Here is a 21886-nt window from a genome sequence, read left to right as displayed (position 1 = left end):
GGTTTCTGTCATGTAATTGCCATAAAGTAATACGGATGGTTCCATACTAAGCTCTTTTATTCAAATTTATAGCATCTGTGGTCTTCCCAAGTCAAATATGACCCGGCCACCACTAGGTGGTGCAATGGGGCACATGATTGTACTTTCCAGCAGAACACACACACACACACACACACACACACACACACACACACACACACACACGTCGACCTAGGTCACCTATGGGGACATTACACAGACTTACAGTCATTTCCTAGAGACTTACCTTAACATTAACCACTGACCCAAAAATCAGCTTTTTTTTCCAATTGGTGACACAGTTTTTGTCCCCAACTGGACAAGATGTCCCCATTTAACTGGTCTTTAGTCTGAACTTTGTCCCTGAAAGTAGTATGACACACACACACACACATACACACAGTTTTTCTATGTTTTTGAATTTATAATCCAGATGAACTGAAATTATTCTGAAAAGATAAAGTTTTGAAAAGTTGAAACTAAATTCTCAAGTTCTTGTGTAAATAAAAATGTTTTGCTCTTTGTTTGCTCTGTGATATTTGTTTACCTGGGAATTTCCAGGTTAATAGTTGACACATACCAATCTGTGATAATCCAAAGTGACTCATAATTTCTGTTTATTTTACTCAAAAATGAGGTATAATTTCATGTAAATGAGGTCTATTGACCATAAATTCCAAAAAGAAGTGTAAAACTTGTGGCAATGAGAAGTTGGCTAAGAAGGTGTAACATGGAACTGACTTTATAAGCAGTCAAACCAGGTCACAGTCGATGGTAAGACGATACGAAGGCTAGTTAATAAAAAACTAAACGAAACCAACAAAACATCTTGGTCAAAGTACCGCCTTTATTTCTGATTGTAGTCTCTCTTCTATCACACTTCCTGCCGGCTGCGTTATGTGATCCGTTGCATTGGCAGACACTAATCTTCATGTCATTTTAATCATCTTTGTGTGGTGTGTATTTGAAAGCACCTTTCAAGAGATTATAGGCCTAAAGAGTATTAAAATACACACACACACAAATCAACAGAATACACTATAATACTGGTTCATTAAATCTAACTTTATAAATCACAAATTCACTGAGCATCAGACAATCGACAGCAGATTGAGCCTCGTTTCTAGTGGAAAAGAGAGATTTTCTAGTTCACTAGTCCAGGATTTCAGGTACTTGTAGCATTCTGTTCGCCATTTTAAGATTTAATCTCAATTGGTTTCATGTAATCACTGACATTAAATCCCTCCGGACAGACAGCAGTCATCTGATTGACAATAATCCAGAGTGAAAGTTGGATTTCAGTACATTAAATCTGTGCTGAAAGCTCCAGCGCTTTACTGGACACCGTTTTATGACCAGATACAACCAGATTTTTTTGTAATTTCACCTTCATCTCTGCAGGACGTCTCTTGAGATACATTATACTGTAGATACACTTTTACAAGGGTGACTTGGACTTAAGTGGCAGCATAAAATAGACCCAAGAGAATTAAAAAAATACAACACTGGTGACATTTTCACCATTTTATATGCTCTGTATTTTATATATTTTATCATATTCTTCCAAAAGCTTACATGTCAACATGTAGAAGGAGCTTAGATGAAAATTCATGTAGAGTAATTTACTTTTCTTACTGAATCTGAAAGGTTTCGAGGAGATAAAGATGCTTTTAAGTGCACTAGCAGGAATCAAGCTCGTGCTTTCTAGTGCAGGGCTTCTCAAAAATGTTAATATCATTCTGTTTGGGATAATTTAATTTTAATTATGGTTGTTTCTATCGAATTAAATTATAACCAAATTAAAAAGTTCCGCATGTTGATCTCAAGGACTGCTCATGATGCCCTCTTAAATCCTGTGAACCCCTTCGAGGACCACCTTATCAGCAGGGAAAAGCTCATTTACAGCAGCAAATGTCTGTCTCTGCTGAAAGCTTGTTTCATTACACAGAGTGAAAACTAAAAGGCTGCAGCACTTTTCTAATTAAACAGTCCATCCTACTGTGATGATGAGGTCAGGAACTGTTAATTTAGTAAAACAAATCTTGAAGTTTTGCACTGTTCTGCGTTGTTTTACTGAACGTTTCTGATGGTACAGGTGTTTCCCTTTTTGCAGTTTAGTTTGAAACAGGAAGCGTGTGGCAATTAATCTTCTGTTTTACTTCACGTTTAGAAATCTGCCACTTCCTCTGCCTGAAATTCACAATGTCACTGTTGAGTATCAAGTTCCTCCTAAACGGTCACCTGGCCTCGAGCGTTTACACATCCAGGACTGATCCAGAACCGCTGCTGCTGCTGCTGCTGCTGCTGCTGCTCTTCATGTTTGCACTTGTCTTAAAACTTATACCAAAATTATACCAACGTGACATTATTTTATATTTTGTTGCTTCTTTTTTCAAAGTTGCACTGCAGTTTGTGCTTTACACTTACAAATATATTAAAATTCTAACAAGCTGAGGATGTTTTGAAGTTTAAAGTCCCTGAGAAACTTTTTTTTTGAGTAATTCAGTCCAACATGAAAGCAAAACTTTTCTGCAAAAGTTGAAGCAGTTATTTCACGAGAAATGTGATGACACGTTTCTGTGCAACCAATCAGAATTTAGCAATGTTTGAATCTGATGAAAGCTGTGGTGTTGGTTGTTGCCAAGGAGATGGTACTGTCAAGCAAACCTGGTGAAACCGCACCCACAGTCCTGAAGAAGCAGACTAGCTGTGTTTAAGTCTTAATAACAAATACCTGAAGATGTTTTTGTTTATCATGAATATTTTACGGAGCTTTATGTGAGTTTTAGCTCGTTGTTTATCTGTGCGGCTGCTACTTTACTGTTTTGGTTCACTCTCAGCATCTCATAGCGTCATTTTCAGAGAAAAAGCTGTAAAAAGCCATTGTACACTACCTGCTCAGCACCAAACGGGAAACAGACACAGTTAGCTGTAGACTAGCTGGTGAACATAGTGGAGCATTTAGCAGCTAAAGAGCAAGATATTTCCCTCAGGAGTTGGTAGAGAGTAAAAACAGAGCTAAAAGAGAGTGAATATTGGACTTAGATTCACCACTAGTTTCCAGTAATTCAGTATATAGTTATTTACTATTTTGTTTAAATTGCAGACAAATTACTGGGTAATTATTAGTCAATTTACATATTTATCAAGGAAATTTCTGACTTTTTTCAGAAAATAATATTGTAATAATGACTTCTTTATTTGTTTATACACACTGCATCAGTGTTTCTACTGGCTGAGAATTCACACATTTTCTGTCGTACGACCTTAAATTCAACTTAAAATTAGTCTTTGACTCATGTACAAAACTGGGTCAAGAGATACGGTCATAATGCAGGACACACCTTAGTTGATATAAAGTACTTAAGTTCAGCTTAAGGTGCAATTTCCCTGACGAAATGCGCAACTGTGTGACTCAGGCTCGATAAAGAACCTCTCAGAGTGTATATTTTTATAACTGGAGGAATTATTGGAGGAGAAAATCAGCAGCTGGCAGGACGACAGACCTTCCCTTTAAAAAAATGCGAAGTGCCACTTCCTTATTTGTTCCTAACAAAGGTTATAAAAAGAGTAATCAGTCTGCTGCACTCTGTACTTTCCTCCTTTACTGTTTCCCGCTTCCTCCTGTAATATCACATTAAATACTCACACACAACACACACACAGACACATTTTTCACCATGGGGAACTTTGCTGCAAATGAGGGACTCTCCATCTTTGTTATTGTGAGTATATTTTGCTTTATTTATTACAATTCTCAGTGTTAGAACTAAACTACTGTTTTTACGTGTTTGCTTTCACCATCTGCGTCTGTATCCTGCTATAGTTTTAGACCACATTTACTGAAAAAAAAGTGATTGTAAAGCCAGAATTTTAGAAATATTTAGGCTGTTAGATCAGAAACCTGAGAAAATCTGCACAATTTTCTGTTAATCTGGATATTTTTCAATGTTTAATCCATTAATTTGTTCCATAAACAGTTATATATGCCAGTTCTTCTTTATGGTGGTCCAAAACCCGATTTCTGAGCTTTTCTGGAGGGAAAATGTGTTGTGAAGTGATGTACTTATTCATTTTTCTTAGTCTAAACATTATCGAGTCAAAAAAGACCCCAATATGTCTAATTTTAAATGAAAAATTGCTCATATTTTTGTCTCCAAAAAACATTATTGTGTCGATATTGGTAAACATTTATAAGTATTTCATTATAATCTTTCTAATACCGTCGTACCTTCTAATTTTATATGTTGTCATATATGTTTTTATATATGTAATGTTATATGTTTTTGTCATGTATGATCTTTTTACTTATTTCTTTGCTTTTGTTTTTAAGCACATTGCCTGTCGTATGAAATGTGCTATATAAATCAATCTGACTTGACTTTCTTGATTCATGCATGAATGAACAGAAGTTGTTTTTCGTTAGCAAGACTGACTTGATGCTGTGTTTTGATTTAATCCGCCGTGTGTATGGTTGTGTGTTTCAGCTGGTTTGGCTGGGGATCAACGCGTACCTGTTTGTCCAATTCTACATGAACTTCCTGGTCGAGAGGTGGTTTTACACTCGAGTGCTTCTCGGGGTGAGTCTGTCCTGCAGCATCACTTCTGCTTCATTTTTCACACAGAGAACGGAAAGTCAGTCAGAAAGAAACCGCCAGTTATGACTGGTTTAGTAAATAAAGTCTGAGTCACTGAGTGTGATTTTCTTTCTTTAAGCTTCAACGGAGAGTCAAGAATCAAACAGACGGTTGTAGGACAAATGAAATGAAATTAGTTATTTGTGAAAACAGGACCCGGCCCTTTTCACTTCCTCAAAAAATGTAGCGGCTGCTGTCCTAGAAATTCCCAACACTACCAACATCATACTGCATTAATAACAGACACTGAAGCCCACCCACTGCATACTGCTGCTAAATTTGGAATTTAGTAGCAGTATATGAACATTTCATAACACATGATGAGTTATTAGCGGATATAAGGACATTGTGTGTTCAGTATTATCCTCTGAAGACCTATTTTATATTGTCACAACTGTATTTTATTATATTGTCATTCATTATTTTTATGACCAAAGCCTACATCACCACACTAATGTGAGTCACGCTTCATAGGTTCAAGATACTCGCATGGCGGGTTGATTGTTTAGCAGAAGAAACCTGCCTTAACCTCATATGGAGCATTTACCATCCTGTATGTCAACTCTTCATAGGCTACTACTGTATGTAATTAAGTGAACCATAAACCACCGATTTGCATTCCCAAATAAGAAGCTTTCAGCCCTGCATGATGACTTTGTGGATCCACCTTGTCCGGGGTTCAGGGAGCGTCCCCCAGTACATATAAGCCAGGTAGAAATGGACCAGTTTAATATTCTCATGAATTTCTGTCCACCATCTCCGAGCCTTGGGATTGGACCATAACAAATGAATAAGGGTGGCCTCCCCACATCTCCAGCATGCTGGGTCCTCTCTTAACCCCACCCTATGCAGTTTTGCAGGGGTCCAATAAACCCTATTAAGAATTTTAAATTGCACTAATCTAGTCCTACTCCTGCGAGAAGATTTTTTTACGGGTTTCCATTCCTCATTACAAGGCCATTTGAGGCTTTCTTGCTCTTACTGAAGACAGCAAGTATTTCACTACGGGTATCAAGTCTTGACAGGGTCACTTGAGCATTTGGAAAATACTGGTTAATTAAATGTCTAATTTGGAGGTATCTCCAGAATTATCGTACTGCTCCTTCATCATAAGTATGGACCCATAATACATACCCTTTAAGGACATAATACCCTTTTTCCAGTTAAAGGGTTTCTTACAATTGTTATTCATAATCTGTTTATGGGTGACCACTGGAGAGTTATAGTTGTTGACAAATACATTAATGTATACATTAATAAATGCTTATATCTGCTTATAACTACTTTGTAGTGTGTTATAAACCATCCATTTACTGTTGATATACTGATTATTAACACTAAAACGAGGACGCAAAGTAAATTGTTATTGTCATATGAAGAAAAATGCTGCAAACACATAAAATATAAGCAGAATATAAGACACATACTCACAGATTTTACAGCAGATATGCAGCAACTACAGAAACACAGCAATTCATACACAACAACAGAAGCTTCTGGCGCAACACTGACAAATAGCTTTTCGATTAGTAAAATGCTAACGCTAGGCGTGTCGCCAGTAATGTCAGAATCATGCACAGTAGTTACAATGTTTGATCTGATTCATACAGTTGTGTCATGTTTTATATTTGTATTATGTATATTACTGTGCATGCATATGTGTTTTTACTTTTACTTTTGATTTACAAAGTTGTCATGGTGTTTTTTTCCTACTGAGCCCAAGCTGTTGCTCTGGTAACTAAAATAAACTGACATGATCATTGTGAAATTTACACAAATTCCTGCTATTTCCTTGTGCTTACTGTACACGCTTCTTCATTTACTTGTGTTGTGTGTGTCTACAGTATTTGCCTGTGTTTTCATAAGTTGCAGCACACTGACCTATCTTGGCTACTGTAGTAGTCAAACTTGGCACAGTGTAATCAATCTTAATGAGTTTTTCATACAGAGAAAATCCAAACAAAATCATTCACAGGCACCTGAGAGGTGATACACACGTCCACGTCTGCACTTATGACCCTTATGTACACACAGTTTTATGTCTAGAATCGATAAATAAATCTTATCACACATCACATTATCTACACCACCTTGTATCTACAGTTAAACTCTCTTTTAGGAGGAAGAAGTCGGGCTGATGTGAGTTTAATTTTGCTCTGTGGTCACGGCTGGTTTCATGATACACTGAGTCAATGTCACTGGCTGCCCAGCTGGCTTCCAGTCAGCAGAAGTGAAACAATGAGGCTTTTACATTCTGTTGCACTTTCTTAAAGGCGTTTTTTTTAACACCTGTAGGGATGATATTTCACCACCAGTTTATAGAAATATGACAAACAATATCCAAAGTTGCTGTTCTTTACGGAGCTTTTATGATTAAGGTGAAGAAAAGGGTGAAAAGGTTAAGGGTAGAAAATTTGGTTGAGCTAAGGGGTTGAGGTTGAGCTGATTTAGGTTGGGTTTCAGGTTAAAGATAATATTAGATTCACATGTTTAAAGTAAAGGAAGTGGTGAGAGTCGGGGATGTATTTAGCCTGTATGAAGTTCATCAGCAAGACTACAATATGGCTGCAATTGACCATTATTTTCAAGATTAATGGATCCCATCAATTTATCAATTTATAAATAAGCATTTATCAACATTATAAAGTAACTGATTACATTGTGAAGTAACTCAACACTCTCTCTGACCCCCCAGCAAGCTCTCTCCTGGGCCAGAGCTCCTGCCGCCTGCCTCAACTTCAACTGTATGCTCATCCTGTTGCCGGTTTGCAGAAACCTGCTCTCCTTCCTCCGTGGCACCATTCAGGTATAAAAACTCAACTTTAATCCAGACTGATTGCTTTCATCCCCAAGTTTTTTACCTTCTAACAACATTTTCCTCATTTCTAATTATTTGATGATTGCTATCCCTGTCTTTCTGCTTTGTGTTTAGTTATGTAGCCGCACAGCTGCTCGCCAACTGGACCGAAACCTCACTTTTCACAAACTGGTGGCTTATATGATCGCCTTTCATACAGGTATTATTTTAATGTAAAGACGTGTGAAGGCTTTAACATTTGGCAAGTAAACAGAGACTAATAGAAATCAATTCTGGAAAAGAGTGAAGAGAAGATAAAGCACTGCAAAACCCAGATAACTATTTTTAAGCCATTTCTTTTCCTATTTCTGTTTACACATTATCAATTTGTGCAACAAAACACAACAATGCAGGAGTATTTGCATTAGAAATTGAATGCAGAAGATCAAATATACATAAAAACATAGACTGTAAAACAATTATAGCTGCATTTCTGCCAATATATCTAGGATGATATATCAGTGTACATATTCATACGCCATAAAAGAATTATGTACTGATCCTGAATAATATTGAACTATTTCTCATTTTCTGGGCATCCTTTGAACTACTGAATTCATTGTGTTTGATTAAATCTCCTTCTTTCCTACAACTGCACCTAAAACTCCATTTATTACATTTTATTAGCTATTAGTAGTATTTGACAGCGTGACAGCTTCCCACATGACTCAAAGTATGATTTTATTTATGTAAAGTCACTTTGTCCTAACATACTTCTCCTTTCTCACCTCCTTGCAGCCGTGCACATTGTTGCACACTTGTTTAACTTTGAGTATTTCATGGATGCCCAGCTGAATCGCAACAGCAGCCTTCTTACCTTCGTCTTGTCTGAAATTGGTAACGGAGACAATGCCGCCTTCCTAAACCCCATCAGGACCAATGAGACGGTGAGTTATGGTTACTGGAAAAACATGCAGCTTGTTTTCGTTTCTGTATTTGTTGGATACTTCTCGTGTTGCTGAAATCTGTTAAATTCCCTCTGCTTTATTGCTAAAACTTGTGACCATTAAAAAAAAAAAAAAGTAAAAATAGCAAAAGTAGTATTACTTCATCTGACAAACTTCCTCTATGGGGATATTTGTCTTTGCAGATATTTTGTCATTTGAGATTTTGCCTCTCTTTCTTCGAAAGGTTTCACTTTAACTGACATCTCCTTTCAGTTTATACACTTTCACAAATTTCTTTCAGGACTTTTTCTTCACTTCACACTTCAGGTCCAATACTTTCAACTCCCTTCAGTGCTTGAACTGAAGCTTGAACTAACTGTTTTTAAACTTTTGCATTAACTGTATTTTGACTGCCACTTAAACTTCTTTCAGTATTTTAAATGGTTCGACTGCAACATTTCAGTAGCAAGAACACGCATTTTCTTATATATTGACAAATCAGATCAGTTTAATCCTAATTTTTTATAATAGAATCGCTTATAAAATCTGCTTCATTACGGTTTAAAAAATGATCACCAGTAAATATGTGTCATATGAACCATGAGAGGGCGAACAAAATGTCTGATTTAAACACTTAAAGCTGTATTTTGATGCAGAACCCTACCATCGTCATGTTCACCACCATCGCCGGACTGACGGGTGTGGCCATCACGCTGGCCCTCATCCTCATCATCACTTCATCCATGGAGGTCATCCGAAGGTCGTACTTCGAGGTGTTCTGGTACACCCACCACCTCTTTGTCATCTTCTTCATCGGACTGGTGTTCCACGGCTACGGGTAGGATGCCACCAAAGTTCGTTTCTTCTTGGGGAATACCTGAAAGTGTTATGACTTTTTAGTTTTGGTGAAACCACTTTAGAAGTTCCCCAAACCCCAATAAATTTGAGCATTTGAGTAAGTTTGTTCTTGACACTGGAAACAGTAGATAGACAAAATAGTATTGACTCAAGGTCCAATTACAAGCTTTTTCCAGAGCTTTCAACCACATCTCATCTTTATCCACAAATTGTTGGCTTGGTTGTCATCACATAAGTTTGGACCTTTCATGAATATCTCAACAACTGAGGAGACTTCAATCTGCAGATGATTCAGTTAAAAACTATGTTGTCTACATGGTAAAGTCAGCATACTGACATACAATGAAAATCTTAACATGTTGACGTTTACCATGTTCACTATCTCAGTTTGTTGAAATGTTGATGTTTTGCTATGTAGCACTAAACACAAAGTACAGTTGAGGCTGATGGGAATGTCATTAGTTTTGCGGGTGATTAGTCAATAACCAAAGTATTGGACATATTTATATTTTAACCTCTTGGTGGCGCTAGATGAAAAGTCAAGAAATTACAAAAGTTATTACAATTTATCCTGAGAGAACCATAAACATCTGTACAAAATTTCTTAACAAGCCAACCAGTAGTCGAGATATTTCAGTTTGGGCTTCCAAAAGCTACGCTCCTGTTGTGACTGAAAATATACCATTAAATATACACATATATGTGATATGCAGTACAATTATAATCTTGAAAATGTAAATGTGTAATGTAATTTAAGATGCAGATGTAATTTAAGATTTAAGATTCCCCCAGTTTTACTTATAATAACAATAATAATAATAATGCTGATTATTAAATATTCATGTGTTTTGTGGCTATAGGCGGATTGTGCGAGGACAGACACTAGCTAGCCTGAAGACAAATAAGCCTGACGAGTGTGAAACCCAGTTTATGGACTGGGGGAAAAATGGGTCAGACTGTGCTGTGCCAGTGTTTGCCGGAAACCCGCCGGGGGTAAGCTATGAAATCTGCCTGGCCTTGTAGTCTTCATCTATCGTCATTGTTAAGAACAAATGGGAACTACTTTATTTTATTGATTTCCCAAGTTGTTATGTCAGTCAGTGGTTAAAATGTTTGAAAAGGACTGTAAACCTTCTACCAATCAAAAAACCGTCAGAGAGTTACATGTTCTTTTGAGCTGTTAATATAATTTTTATAATTATCAGTAATAATGTTGTAAATTCTTTAATATATTTCTTCTCTGCAGACATGGAAGTGGGTTTTGGCCCCAATGATCCTCTATGTTTGCGAGAGGCTCGTCCGCATCTATCGATCCCACCAGAAAGTCGTCATCACCAAGGTGTGTGTGTTTAATTACTAAAACTAAAAAGAGGATATAAACAGTTAGGACCTGTAATAAAGGAAAGTTTTTTTGAACAAGACATTGAAGACCTACATATGTTTTTTAAACTAAATTCCTGAAATGTAACTGAGTTAAACCTCCAGTGGGCTTTAAATGTCCCTAAACCACACCTGTCTGTAAAAAGACATAAGTTACCTTGTAGGACTATCGTTATTTATATTTACTGTATCTGAAAAAGATAAGGATATGTTCTCTATCCTGGAGGTCTGTTTGACTTTTAGCAGATTTCAAAAAACTTTTTAAAAGTTTAGCCATGGACCAAGAAAGAAGCTGTCTTTTTCCCAATGCAAATAGCACGACCATGTGGCATAAAAAGCAACTTTTTTTCTTGCATTGCTAGTTTGAGTAAGCAAAACCTCCTATTTTTCCACTCCTACACATTTCATCCACTCTTCATCAAATTTGATACACAACAGGATGGCCATGAAGAACAATGATTAATTTGTTTTTATTAATATGTCATGCCAGTTTTTCTAGCTAGTTTGCATATTCTTGCAGGCCAGTTGTGTTTGACATAAACTGCCATAACTCATGAACACATTGTGCAGTCACTAACAAATTTAGATGACACGTAAACATATAAACTGGCATTTTGCTTTAAAAAATTAGACTACAATACAGCACACTCATCCATATAAGAACAAATACTTCTGTACAGGATTACCAAAAATATACATATCCGAATGATTGTCTAAAATACAGATTAAAAAACTGTATTAAATTAACAAGTTTAGAGGATTGTGCAGCCCTGAGTTAATTAGTTTTAATGAATCAGCTTGTTGAGCAACTAGTAAATTAATCAATCAATTGAGTCATTTATCAAACAAAAGTGTCAAACATTCTCTAGTTCCAGCTTCTCAAATGTGAGGATTTGCTGTTTTTCTCAGTTCTTTATTATTGTAAACTGAATATTTTTGGTTTTGGACTGTTGGTCGGTCAAAACAAGATATTTTTAGACATCACTTTGGGCTTTGAGCATTTTTCACCATTTTGTGACATTGTATAGACCAAACTCATCAGTAATGGCAATAATGACTAGTCGAAGCCCTAGGTTTTATTAAATACTTGTTATTTGACAAATAACCCAAATCATAACTCTAATAACACCGTACCTTGTACCTGGCCCACAGGTGGTGATGCACCCCTCCAAGACTCTGGAGCTGCAGATGAAGAGGAAAGGTTTCCACATGGAGGTGGGTCAGTACGTCTTCATCCAGTGTCCGTCCGTCTCCAGGCTGGAGTGGCACCCCTTCACCCTGACCTCGGCCCCCGAGGAGGACTTCTTCAGCGCCCACATCCGTATTGTCGGCGACTGGACTCAGGCACTGTACGAGGCCTGCGGAGGAGACAAAACCGAGCCTCAGGAGGCCTGGAACTTACCCAAGTATGACAACAGGGGAAGGGGTGAAAGAAAAGAGTAAAACTGTGCCTGAAATTGCCTGTAATTATATTTGATTGCACCCTCCTGCTTCCTCGATGCAGCACTCTTTTGAATAGCTGGCAGTGGGGGTCACATTTACAGCCCTAAGTGGTTCATTGTGTGTGGCTGTAATTCTTCCCCTTTCAGGAGTGAACAGAGAAGCAAAGAGACTGTAGAAATCCTGCAATATTAACAATATTATCTTCTCAACATCAAATTAGCTTTCCACGGTGGTCCCAGTGAGCAATTTGGAGCGTTTTTCAGTTCTCGTGAGACACTGAAAGAACAACACCTTTATTCAGAGCCGCTGCCTCTGATGAAATTACCTTCAGGACCATTTGCTGCTTTCTTGGTTTCACTTTGACTGTTCTTGTTAAAAAAAAAATGGCCCAAGCAACCATCAACCATGCTCCAAAATGCCTAACATTTTCGGTTGTTTGCACTAGATGAAGTGGAAATGACTAGAAGTGAAAATGGTTGTCATGTATGGTGGGTGGATTTACTGAAACTGGCTCTGCATTATCTTTTAATAATAATGCGTTTATCTGTATAGCATATTTCATGCAAAGTTCAAACTACTTCATAGAAAACAGGAACAGAAATAACCAAATGAAAATGAATAAATAAACAGCTAAATTAAAAGCCAGAGTACAAATATATAATTCTTAAAAATGAACTTGCTGTTCTCAGATTCTGAGCTCAAGAGGAAACATGTATCACAGTTTAAGGGAGGAAAAACAGGAACCGGTCTCACCAACAAGTTTCTTGTTATAAACTTTAGAAACTTTTTTTTTTAAAAAGGATGTGAAAGATCTGCGATTTAAAATTGAGACATAAAATATAGATAGATATCTGTATTTTCTTAATTTGTTTGGACAGACGAACAGTTTTTGAGTGCAGCTTCTCTACTACTACTTTCAATCTTCAGAGTAGAATCTCCTTTTTCTGCTTATTTACTTTTAAAAAATGAAACCAGGACAAGCAATAAGAACAGTTAAAGAACTTGAGTCATCTGCTGAAACACATATATATAATTGTGCATCATAACAGTCGTCTGCAGATGACCCAAAAGAGCAAAAACCGAATAGGGCCCAGAACACTTCTTTGAGGAACTCCAAAATTCACATTAAGGGTGTGCTACAAATCATGCACTAATCATGCTATATCACAAAAAGGAGTCACTGTTTGTGCTGTGGGTGTATAGTATAATCTGTCGACCATCGTGACCGATCTCTCTGTTTATCTCTCTCTCTCTCAGGGTGGCCATAGACGGCCCGTTTGGTACCGCCAGTGAGGACGTGTTTCGTTATGAGGTGGTCATGCTGGTTGGTGCAGGAATTGGCGTGACTCCTTTCGCTTCCATCCTCAAGTCTGTGTGGTACAAAACCATCCAGAACAACCAGGATGTCTTCACCAAGAAGGTGAGAGACACCAAAAGGGTGAAATTAACATCATGGAGATAAAATCTGTTAACACCTTTAGGACTTCTCAAGCATGGATGTTCATTTTTGACTTTATTAGTAAACCCAAATCAGCTTCAGCCTACTGCCGTTCTTTCCCACAGTAAATATGACAGTCTGTTATCAGTAAATAATAGTAGATTTTGGTTAATAAAGTGACTCTCATGTGGTGCTGTCCTCCCCAGATCTACTTCTACTGGCTGTGTCCGGAGACGCAGGCCTTCGAGTGGTTTGCAGACCTGCTGCAGGTCCTGGAGGGCCAGATGGCGGAGAAGGGCATGACCAACTTCCTCAGCTACAACATCTACCTCACCCGCTGGAAGGAGACCGAGGTAGGAGGGACACCTTCTCATGTGATATTTGACCGATACAACAAATAACTCCTTTCTTTGTATTAAACCAAGAATATAAAGCTATAAAGTGTCCATTCAATTGGGGGTTAGTTTTCTGGTTTCACTTTAATTGAAGTTCTGTATGTGTTGAGGAACTTTTCTGACCTTTCAGGCTTTAGAAACCATCATCAAGACTTGTTCAAGAAGAAAAATATGAATGAAAAATGAATATATGTGCTTGTTAACTAAGATTAAATGTGTTTTTTGCTGCTTGAAAAGTCCTAATTTTCATCCAACAACCAAGATATATATGCTCAGACTGTCTCTGTCGGCTGAAATATGAAATGTTTTTTTTTCAGGCTGCTCACTTCCGTGTTCACCATGAAGCAGAAAACGATCCAATCACAGGGCTCAAACAGAAGACTCTTTATGGGAAACCCAACTGGGACAATGAGTTCACCAATATTGCCACAAAGCACCCGGGGTGAGGTTCTTTATCACATTATTTTACACACACAATCACACAATCACATTTTATCTTCATCATTCAGTCCATGATGTCAAATACGCCCAGTTACACAATAATCACTGACTGGAATATCTAATGGAAATGATTTCATTTCCTTATGATAAAAGTAAATGTGAGTGTAAGTGTCTCTCTACACTACTCACACTATTACTACAACTACTGAAGATGTGTAAATAGCTAATAGAACTGCTACAGCACTACTTCTAATACTACTAACACCACCACTTCTTATACTACTATTTCTTCTACTACTACCACCACTTCTTTTATTACTACTACAACTTCTACTGCTACTGCTACTACGTCCACCACTTCTTTTACCATTACTACTACTTCTACTACTACTCAATATTTTTCAAGTTTGAGGACAACTCGTGATTTTAATCCTTTTTTTTCCTTTGCAAAAATGTAAAATACAATTGAAACATCATATTTTTAAGGACGTAATGTGCAAGGCAAGTGAGCAAGAATAATTAAAACCTTGTCCATCTTGTGGAGGCGACCATTAAAATCACTTTGAGACTTTGTAAGGTGTAATATATGGTTACAGTGATTCTTTGACAATTATATAGACCTAATAACCTTAATAATAATAAATAAGCTTGTGTTTGTTTCCTCAGAACTAAAGTTGGAGTTTTCCTGTGCGGTCCGCCTCAGTTGGGCAAATCTCTGGGGAAACAGTGTCGGTCTCACTCAGAAGCTGACGTCAAGTTCATCTTCAACAAAGAAAACTTCTAAAAAAGAACTTCTGGACGACGACCAGTACAACATAAACGGCGAGGAAACTTCCCAAGTAGCAGTGGGGTCATGGGGTCATCAGGGCTCCAGCACGTTAAATCACAATATTTGTCTTGTTTGATGTTTTTTGAATGTTGTAGAATTAAGTTTGGAGGCTGCAGTGTTTCTCCATCAAAACTAAAAATGTCTGGCAGCTCATCACCAACCGCTCTCCTCCTCACCACGTTTTGCAAAGATACCGTTCTTGCTCAAAAGCGAGAAAATTAACGCTGCGGTGTTTTCCACATTTCCTTCTTCTCCTTTTGTGTTACATCAAAAGATGAAGCTCTGCTGATTTCAAAACTGTCCTTCCTGTTTCTGTCATTTCATTTACTTTTCTCTGTGCTTAGACAAGGTCACGATGTCTGAGGAGGTTCTTAAACATGGTGAGGAAAATAATGCTTAAAAGAGCCGAATCGCTTTTTAGCAAGGTACTGAAACTTTGACTGCTACATGGCAGCTGTCGAGTAGCTCACAGTGTGAGACTGAGCCAAAAAAAGAAAAATAAAGGAATAAAAGGAAGTAAAGCAGCATCAGAAACAAGCTGCTTAATGCTTCCATGCTTTTTGTGTTGCAAAAGTACAGCTATGTGTATTTATACAGATTATATATTTCATTTTTCATCTTTTTCTTGCATTTCATAGATGAAATGATTATTCAAAAAAAACTAATTGACAGATTCATTGATAATAAAACTAATGGTTAGTGACAGTCAATCTGAAATAATGATTGTCTGTGATTTGACTATAAATTTTTAGCACCTGGTCCACTTATTAGAACTCTTCCGGGGCATGACCACAGTGCATGGAGGTTGCTCAGTTGTCATGGAGATGGTTCACTTGTTGTCATATGACCATGAGATGTGGCTGAAAGCTCAGGAAAATCTCTGGTTGGTGGACTTTATGCTTCAGAATTCTTTTTTTTTCAGTCCAACTGCTATTTATGAAGTAAATAATGAACTTTTAAGCTCAAACTGTCGGATGATGTAAAAAAAAAGCAGCCATTAATGCCTCAACATGAGCTTAAATTTCTCTTTATATCAAGAACAGAAATACAAGTAAACTAAATGTGTCAGTGTAAGAAATGTCATTGACAAGAGTCAAAAGAAAAAACCTCAAGGAGGCAGGAAAGTAGTTAGAAGATGCAGGAAAAATAAAGCAATTTAAGATTATTTTCATGTTTTTCCTGCGATTGCACAGGATAAACAGGCTGGAGAGAAGTGTTCATGTCGTCTTGGTTTTAAAAGTTTTATAATAAATGCAAAGACATTTCTTTTCCACCATGAAATCTTTTACTGTTTTGAGTTTTTTTGCTCCGCTGACCAAGTGAACTTCCTTTTTTTTTGATAATTAAGTCAATCTTTTAGAGATCTTGAAGCAATTTTCAGTCTAAGAATGTTGTAACCTGTTGTGTAACCAAAAAAGGAACTTATCTGTTTTTACATTTCCTGACACTTTGTGACCCATCCTCATAAGTTACGATATTCTCTTTACATCACACTTAATAGAGAATTCCAGAGGAATTTCATGTAATTTTTTATAAAAACCAATTCTCTTACAGTTGGGTGTAATGTGGTCCTGCTTCAAGACACAAACATGTCTTTCTGTGCACAAAAAGCAAATAAAAACCTTCATCCAGCACAATCAATGCGATGGAAAAGTTCTTTTATGAGCCAAAGACACACATCTAATTTCAAGGACTTCCTTTAGAAATTGAAGAAACTCCACTTTCAACTAGAGAATAGCTGAAAGGAGCTAAAAGTAGCAGCTTTTATCACTGCAGTAACACATCTTTATAACTAATAAAGGACAATTTTCTTCTTATTATATGAAGTAACATGAAAATCTTACTGTTTCCTACAGAGAGCTACGTAATTTGGTGTAAATGTGGTAAAATTGAGCCTTTTATGAGGCAGTTAAATGAGTTTATTTGAAGAGAACGTCCTTATAAAGAGCAGCTCCATCAGCCTTTACTTCAAGAACCCAAGTAAATACACATTTTTATGAATTCCTCAATGTTTTTGGACAAATACTAGTCTGTAAAAATGTGTAAAGATTTTAGATAGAGACATCAAAATGAAGAGGATATCATGGATCCATAAAACAAAGTCAGAATTCTCACCTACAGGGATGAAAATCAAATAAAAGAATGAGTGAATTCAGCTGCTGGTGGTGCTGATTGAAATATTTATCTGCCTTTTATTTGATTTGAAAGACATGACGGCTGTTTGATCATAAATCTTTTCATGTTTATTATCCTGCAGCAAACTGCTCCAGGTACAAAAATCTCCTCTTTCTCTCTTTAACATGATGCACAGAATAATAAGATAACAAAACATAGCAGAAGAAGAAGAAGAAGAAGAAGATAACTTCATGTGTTGTTTGCAGCTGCAGCAGCATGCAGTCAGGCGTTAGTGAGTGATAAATACAGTTAATTGTGAAGCTATTAAAGCACTGCAGTGACATGAGAAGATAAATACACAAGAGATGTTCATGTTTAAAGGCTGAAAACTGAAAAACAAATAACAGCTGTCGTCCTCTCTGCAGCTTTTCCTCAAGAGGTTAAAGGTCGAGCTACAACGAGGCAGCATGGATGTGGATTCTGTGGCACTTGGTGGCCCCCTGCTGTTCAAAGGAGCACACTGCACTCCTCTTCTGGTGGTAGTGACGATCATTTATTAATATATATACACGTGTGAGTGTGTGTGTGTGTGTGTGTCTTATGCGACAGCCACAGCGAACACACTGACCACACAGTACATGGTGCGGTTTTCCCATCTCACAGTGCAGCTTCCTGCAGAGACAAAAACAATAAAACGAGTGTTAAAAGAGAAAATTATACAGGAGTTGAAGGTCTTCAACGGCCCAGAAGTTTGTACCTGATGCCAAATGAACCTGTGGAAAAACTTCCCAAAATTAATGTGCATAATGTAATTTTCAAAAAAATAATAAAATCTTCTGGAAAGTAAAAAAAGGTTGCAAACGAAGCATTCAGAGTGGGTTGAAGCCCTGGTTTTTGACTTGCAGGGAAGATTTCTACATATTCTAAACTCAAGTTTTGACATCATAACAGGATATTCCAGAAGAAGCTGATATGTCCACTTTAAGACCTTTTTAGTTCTACACAGAATGCAATTTAATAATATCGGCCAAAGTATGAAAGTATGATGAAAAACCAATAGGGACAATAAGACCTACAATTATTTATTATCATTATTATATCCTATTTTTTCAGTACTGAGTGAGCGTTTTTGTGGTTCAAACAACTCCAACAGAGTGATACATCTTCTCTCTGGACATCGCGTCAATTCCAGGACTCACATTCTCCAGTTAAACTTTCATTCATAATTTAAGATGATCAATTTAACAGTTTTGAACCAGGACTTTCAGTATTCGGATGAAGTAGCTCGTAATAAAACATGCGCCAAAGTCAGAAGGTTGCAGCTGTTATTTCAATGTGACAAATACACATTAAATCAACTTCGCTGCATGTAAATATAAGTATCAGATCGGCTTTGATATCAGCAGATAGCTGAAATGAAAGGTCTCGGATCAGGGCCAGAAAAACTTGATCAGGACCTCCTTAATGACAAAACAACACCTGATCAGACTGAGAACTCTCTGGCTGTGGGAGGTTTTGCTCACCGTCCATCGCGGTGTCCCAGTAGCAGGAGTTAGCTGTGTGGAGGCCGGCTCCGGTTTTCTGCATCACAGCACACGTCACTGCACGGACAAAACAGTCACAATAAACATTTAAATAATATAATAACACATTTTATTTATAGAGCGCTTTTGAAAAAGGCACTCAAATAATGAATTAGCAAAAAGAAGTTACACAACAACAAGAACAGAGCAGCAGGAAAGACTGTTAAAAGTAGAAAACAAATGCAGAGAAAGAGAAATATTAATCATTTTATTACATTTAGTATATTATTTTTAATATTTAACTGCTATTGTGAAATCATCCTGAGACGCCCCGCATGAAAAAAAGGGCTTAACTGAACAGATCAGATTAAAAATTAAATTTGGACGATGTGCATGATTTATTTTGAGGAGAGCTTCTCTGATGACATCTTAGCTGGATTCATGTTTTATAATTATTTCAGGTGTCCTACTGTTACTGCGTGGTGTTTTCACTGTTTGAGAACTTTTTATGAGTGAACTCCCCCACAAACAAGCAGAACATGAAGCCTTATACGGCAGTTTTAGGGGCGTGGATTATGCTAATGATCTCACTAACGAGCGTCTCCTCGTGAACAGGTTCATCAGGATGAAACCAGCGATTTATGACAAGTGCAGGCAGTTAAAAGAGCTCGTTGTCTTATTTTCCTCTTATTGCAAAAAACAAACAAACACACACCGATGTACTTGTACGGTTTCCCCTGTTTGACCAGCTGTGTGAGGCAGCGCTCCACGATGCTGGCCGTCCATTTGTTCACCTGAGTCTGGTTGTAGTCGTCATTGCCTACGACGCCCTCGATACACTGAGAGAGAGAGAGAGAGAGAGACACACACACACACACACACACACACACACACACACACACACACACACACACACACACACACACACACACACACACACACACACACACACACACACACACACACACACAGCCCAGCAGTGTTTAGAGTCATGTGGAAGTCACTGGGTGCTGTTTCACTGGAGGGGACTCAGATGAAGAGAAAACACTGTTCTGCTCGTCACTAAATATTCTGTTAAAAACCAGAGTGTAGCAGAAATATTAGAGGTAGTTTCTGTAAGTTTATTCTTATATATTCTCTTTAATGTGTCACATTACAACACTTAACAACTCTCAGTACACTATCTATGCAGAGGTTTCTTTCATACTGTACGTGACAAATGTTTTAAGTCATTATTTTATCATGTGTCCCAAAATTTTTGACATTATTGCCTTTTATTAATTACCCTCTGAATATCTCAATCAATGTTGAACCTCACAGCAGCACACAAACTCTTTTTTTATTCTCTTATCACAACTTAACATCTTATATAATGAATTACTGTCCCACCCCTGTAGAGCTGCAGAGATTTATTGATTAAATATTTACTGGTTTCAGCTTCTTAAATGTGATTATTTTATGCTTTTCTTTGTTATATATAACTGTAAACTGAATATATTTGTTGTTGACTAACATAAGCATTGTAAATATGTTAACTTGGACTGTTTTATGTTTTAGCAGGTCCATTTCACTATTTTATGACATTTTAAAGGCAAAAAAAGAGAGAAAATAATCAGCACATGAATAGATAATGACATGTTAGCAGCAGATATACACCTCTACAATATAGTGTGGTTTCACAGTAAGGCTGCAACTAACAACTACTTTCATTATCGCTTAATCTGATGATTATTCTCTCAAACAGGCCTAATTGTTTGGTCTATAAAATGCCGTCATAATTTCTAAAGTTAATTTCTAGTTCATTATGACATCTTCAAATGTCTTGTTTTGTGCAGTATCCTAAGATATAATCTGTTTATTATCATGTGTGTCACTAAAAAAAAAGCTTCAAATCATCACATTAGAGAAGCTGCAACCAGCAAATGTTTTGGCATCTTTCCTAAAACAATCACTAAAACAGTTATTTGATTATTGAAATAGTGTACAATTAATTTTGTCAGTGGATTAATTGACTAATCAGTGCAGCTCTATTTCACATTATTGTACAAATATAAGTTAAATATAGACGGGGATAATGGGTGTAGAGGTGTTGAGGGTTCATTCAGGCTGTTATTGGTATGTTTGTGTTGTTCTTACTACTTTTATGTATTGTTCATTTAATGACTGAATGTCAGTGGATATATTTACAGTATATATTTAGGTAATATGTTATATGTATGTGAAAATAAGTTAAACTAATCCATTTAAAATTTCGTGGGAAACACATTATTTTATATGTCCATAATTTCCATGGTAGCTTCCCGGAAATAACTACGTCATTACGCTCTAATTATAGGTAAAATATATAATATTTACAACCTTAAACGCTACTTAGAGGGAAATAACAGTAAACTTGATAATGATGTGTAAACATTACCTCTTTGACAATATTATCAGCCTCTTCAGAGTTGAAAGAGCCCTGAAAAATGGAAATAACAGATAAATATGAGTCAGCGAAGGTTATTTTATATCTCACAATACTGAAAACATCCACAGTTTAATCAGAAAACTACACCGTAGGAAATAGTATGTTCTAAACGGTTCAGTTTGAGGTTAAGGATTGAAAATATACAACATTTTTAAATCCTAAAGTAGTTAAATATCAGAGGCTAAAACATCACTGAGAATAATAACATCGCTTTCAACAACATGGTAAGTAACATGTGCAAGTGTATAGTTAGTTACAAATATAATATACAACGTAAAGTAATTATTTTAACCGAAACAAACAGTTGTATTAATAATGTTTGGTGTGACGTTAACGTTCGGGGCGGCTAAGCTAACTAGCCTTTAACGTTAGCTGACTAGCTTCTTTCTACCGTCATAGATAATTAAAAAGTCTCTTCAGGGACAAACCTCGCTGCCGTTATGATATTCCTCCATTCCTGTCATCTATCGCAGATCCAAAGTGGTTAACAGTGTTTGATTTCCACACAACAGTGGAAGGAAAAACAACGAAGTAGTTGCTCGAAGAAAAATCACAGAGGCTCGTTTCCTGCCAGCCGTCAAACACAGTCAACGACGAC

At 37.0% G+C, this 21886-nt stretch overlaps 4 protein-coding genes across 5 annotated transcripts in view; 1 reads left to right on the top strand and 3 right to left on the bottom strand.

The window, feature by feature from the left end:
* Nucleotides 1-9152, bottom strand: part of LOC122976264 (growth hormone receptor-like) — a 64104-nt gene extending 54952 nt beyond the window's left edge. The window contains exon 1 of one of the 2 annotated variants that reach the window (XM_044344664.1): nucleotides 9064-9152. The gene's annotated coding sequence lies outside the window, so the exon portion shown is untranslated. The remainder of the gene's footprint in view (nucleotides 1-9063) is intronic. The other variant, XM_044344666.1, reaches the window with a different exon arrangement.
* The window catches only part of LOC122976244, a 1153509-nt gene that overhangs the window by 270657 nt on the left and 860966 nt on the right, over nucleotides 1-21886 (bottom strand). The window lies entirely within an intron of this gene.
* Nucleotides 3505-17680, top strand: LOC122976260 (cytochrome b-245 heavy chain). Its single transcript, XM_044344656.1, has 13 exons — nucleotides 3505-3743; nucleotides 4506-4598; nucleotides 7351-7461; nucleotides 7588-7672; nucleotides 8251-8399; nucleotides 9056-9237; nucleotides 10118-10250; nucleotides 10504-10596; nucleotides 11790-12043; nucleotides 13338-13500; nucleotides 13725-13871; nucleotides 14231-14355; nucleotides 15021-17680. The coding sequence occupies exons 1-13, from the start codon at nucleotides 3699-3701 to the stop codon at nucleotides 15136-15138; spliced, it is 1698 nt and encodes a 565-aa protein (XP_044200591.1). The 5' UTR covers nucleotides 3505-3698; the 3' UTR covers nucleotides 15139-17680.
* Nucleotides 17830-21830, bottom strand: LOC122976283 (dynein light chain Tctex-type 3-like). The gene is made up of 5 exons (XM_044344697.1): nucleotides 21717-21830; nucleotides 21238-21279; nucleotides 19537-19660; nucleotides 18822-18899; nucleotides 17830-17970 (listed from the first exon to the last, which is right to left on the bottom strand). Exons 1-5 carry the CDS (start codon nucleotides 21750-21752, stop codon nucleotides 17897-17899), a joined length of 354 nt encoding a protein of 117 aa, XP_044200632.1. The 5' UTR covers nucleotides 21753-21830; the 3' UTR covers nucleotides 17830-17896.

This window comes from Thunnus albacares, chromosome 24 (genome assembly GCF_914725855.1).
Source record: "Thunnus albacares chromosome 24, fThuAlb1.1, whole genome shotgun sequence".
In the NCBI taxonomy this organism is placed as follows: Eukaryota; Metazoa; Chordata; class Actinopteri; order Scombriformes; family Scombridae; genus Thunnus; species Thunnus albacares.
Note: the sequence above shows the minus strand (reverse complement) of the source record. Positions and strands in the feature narration are given on the sequence as shown.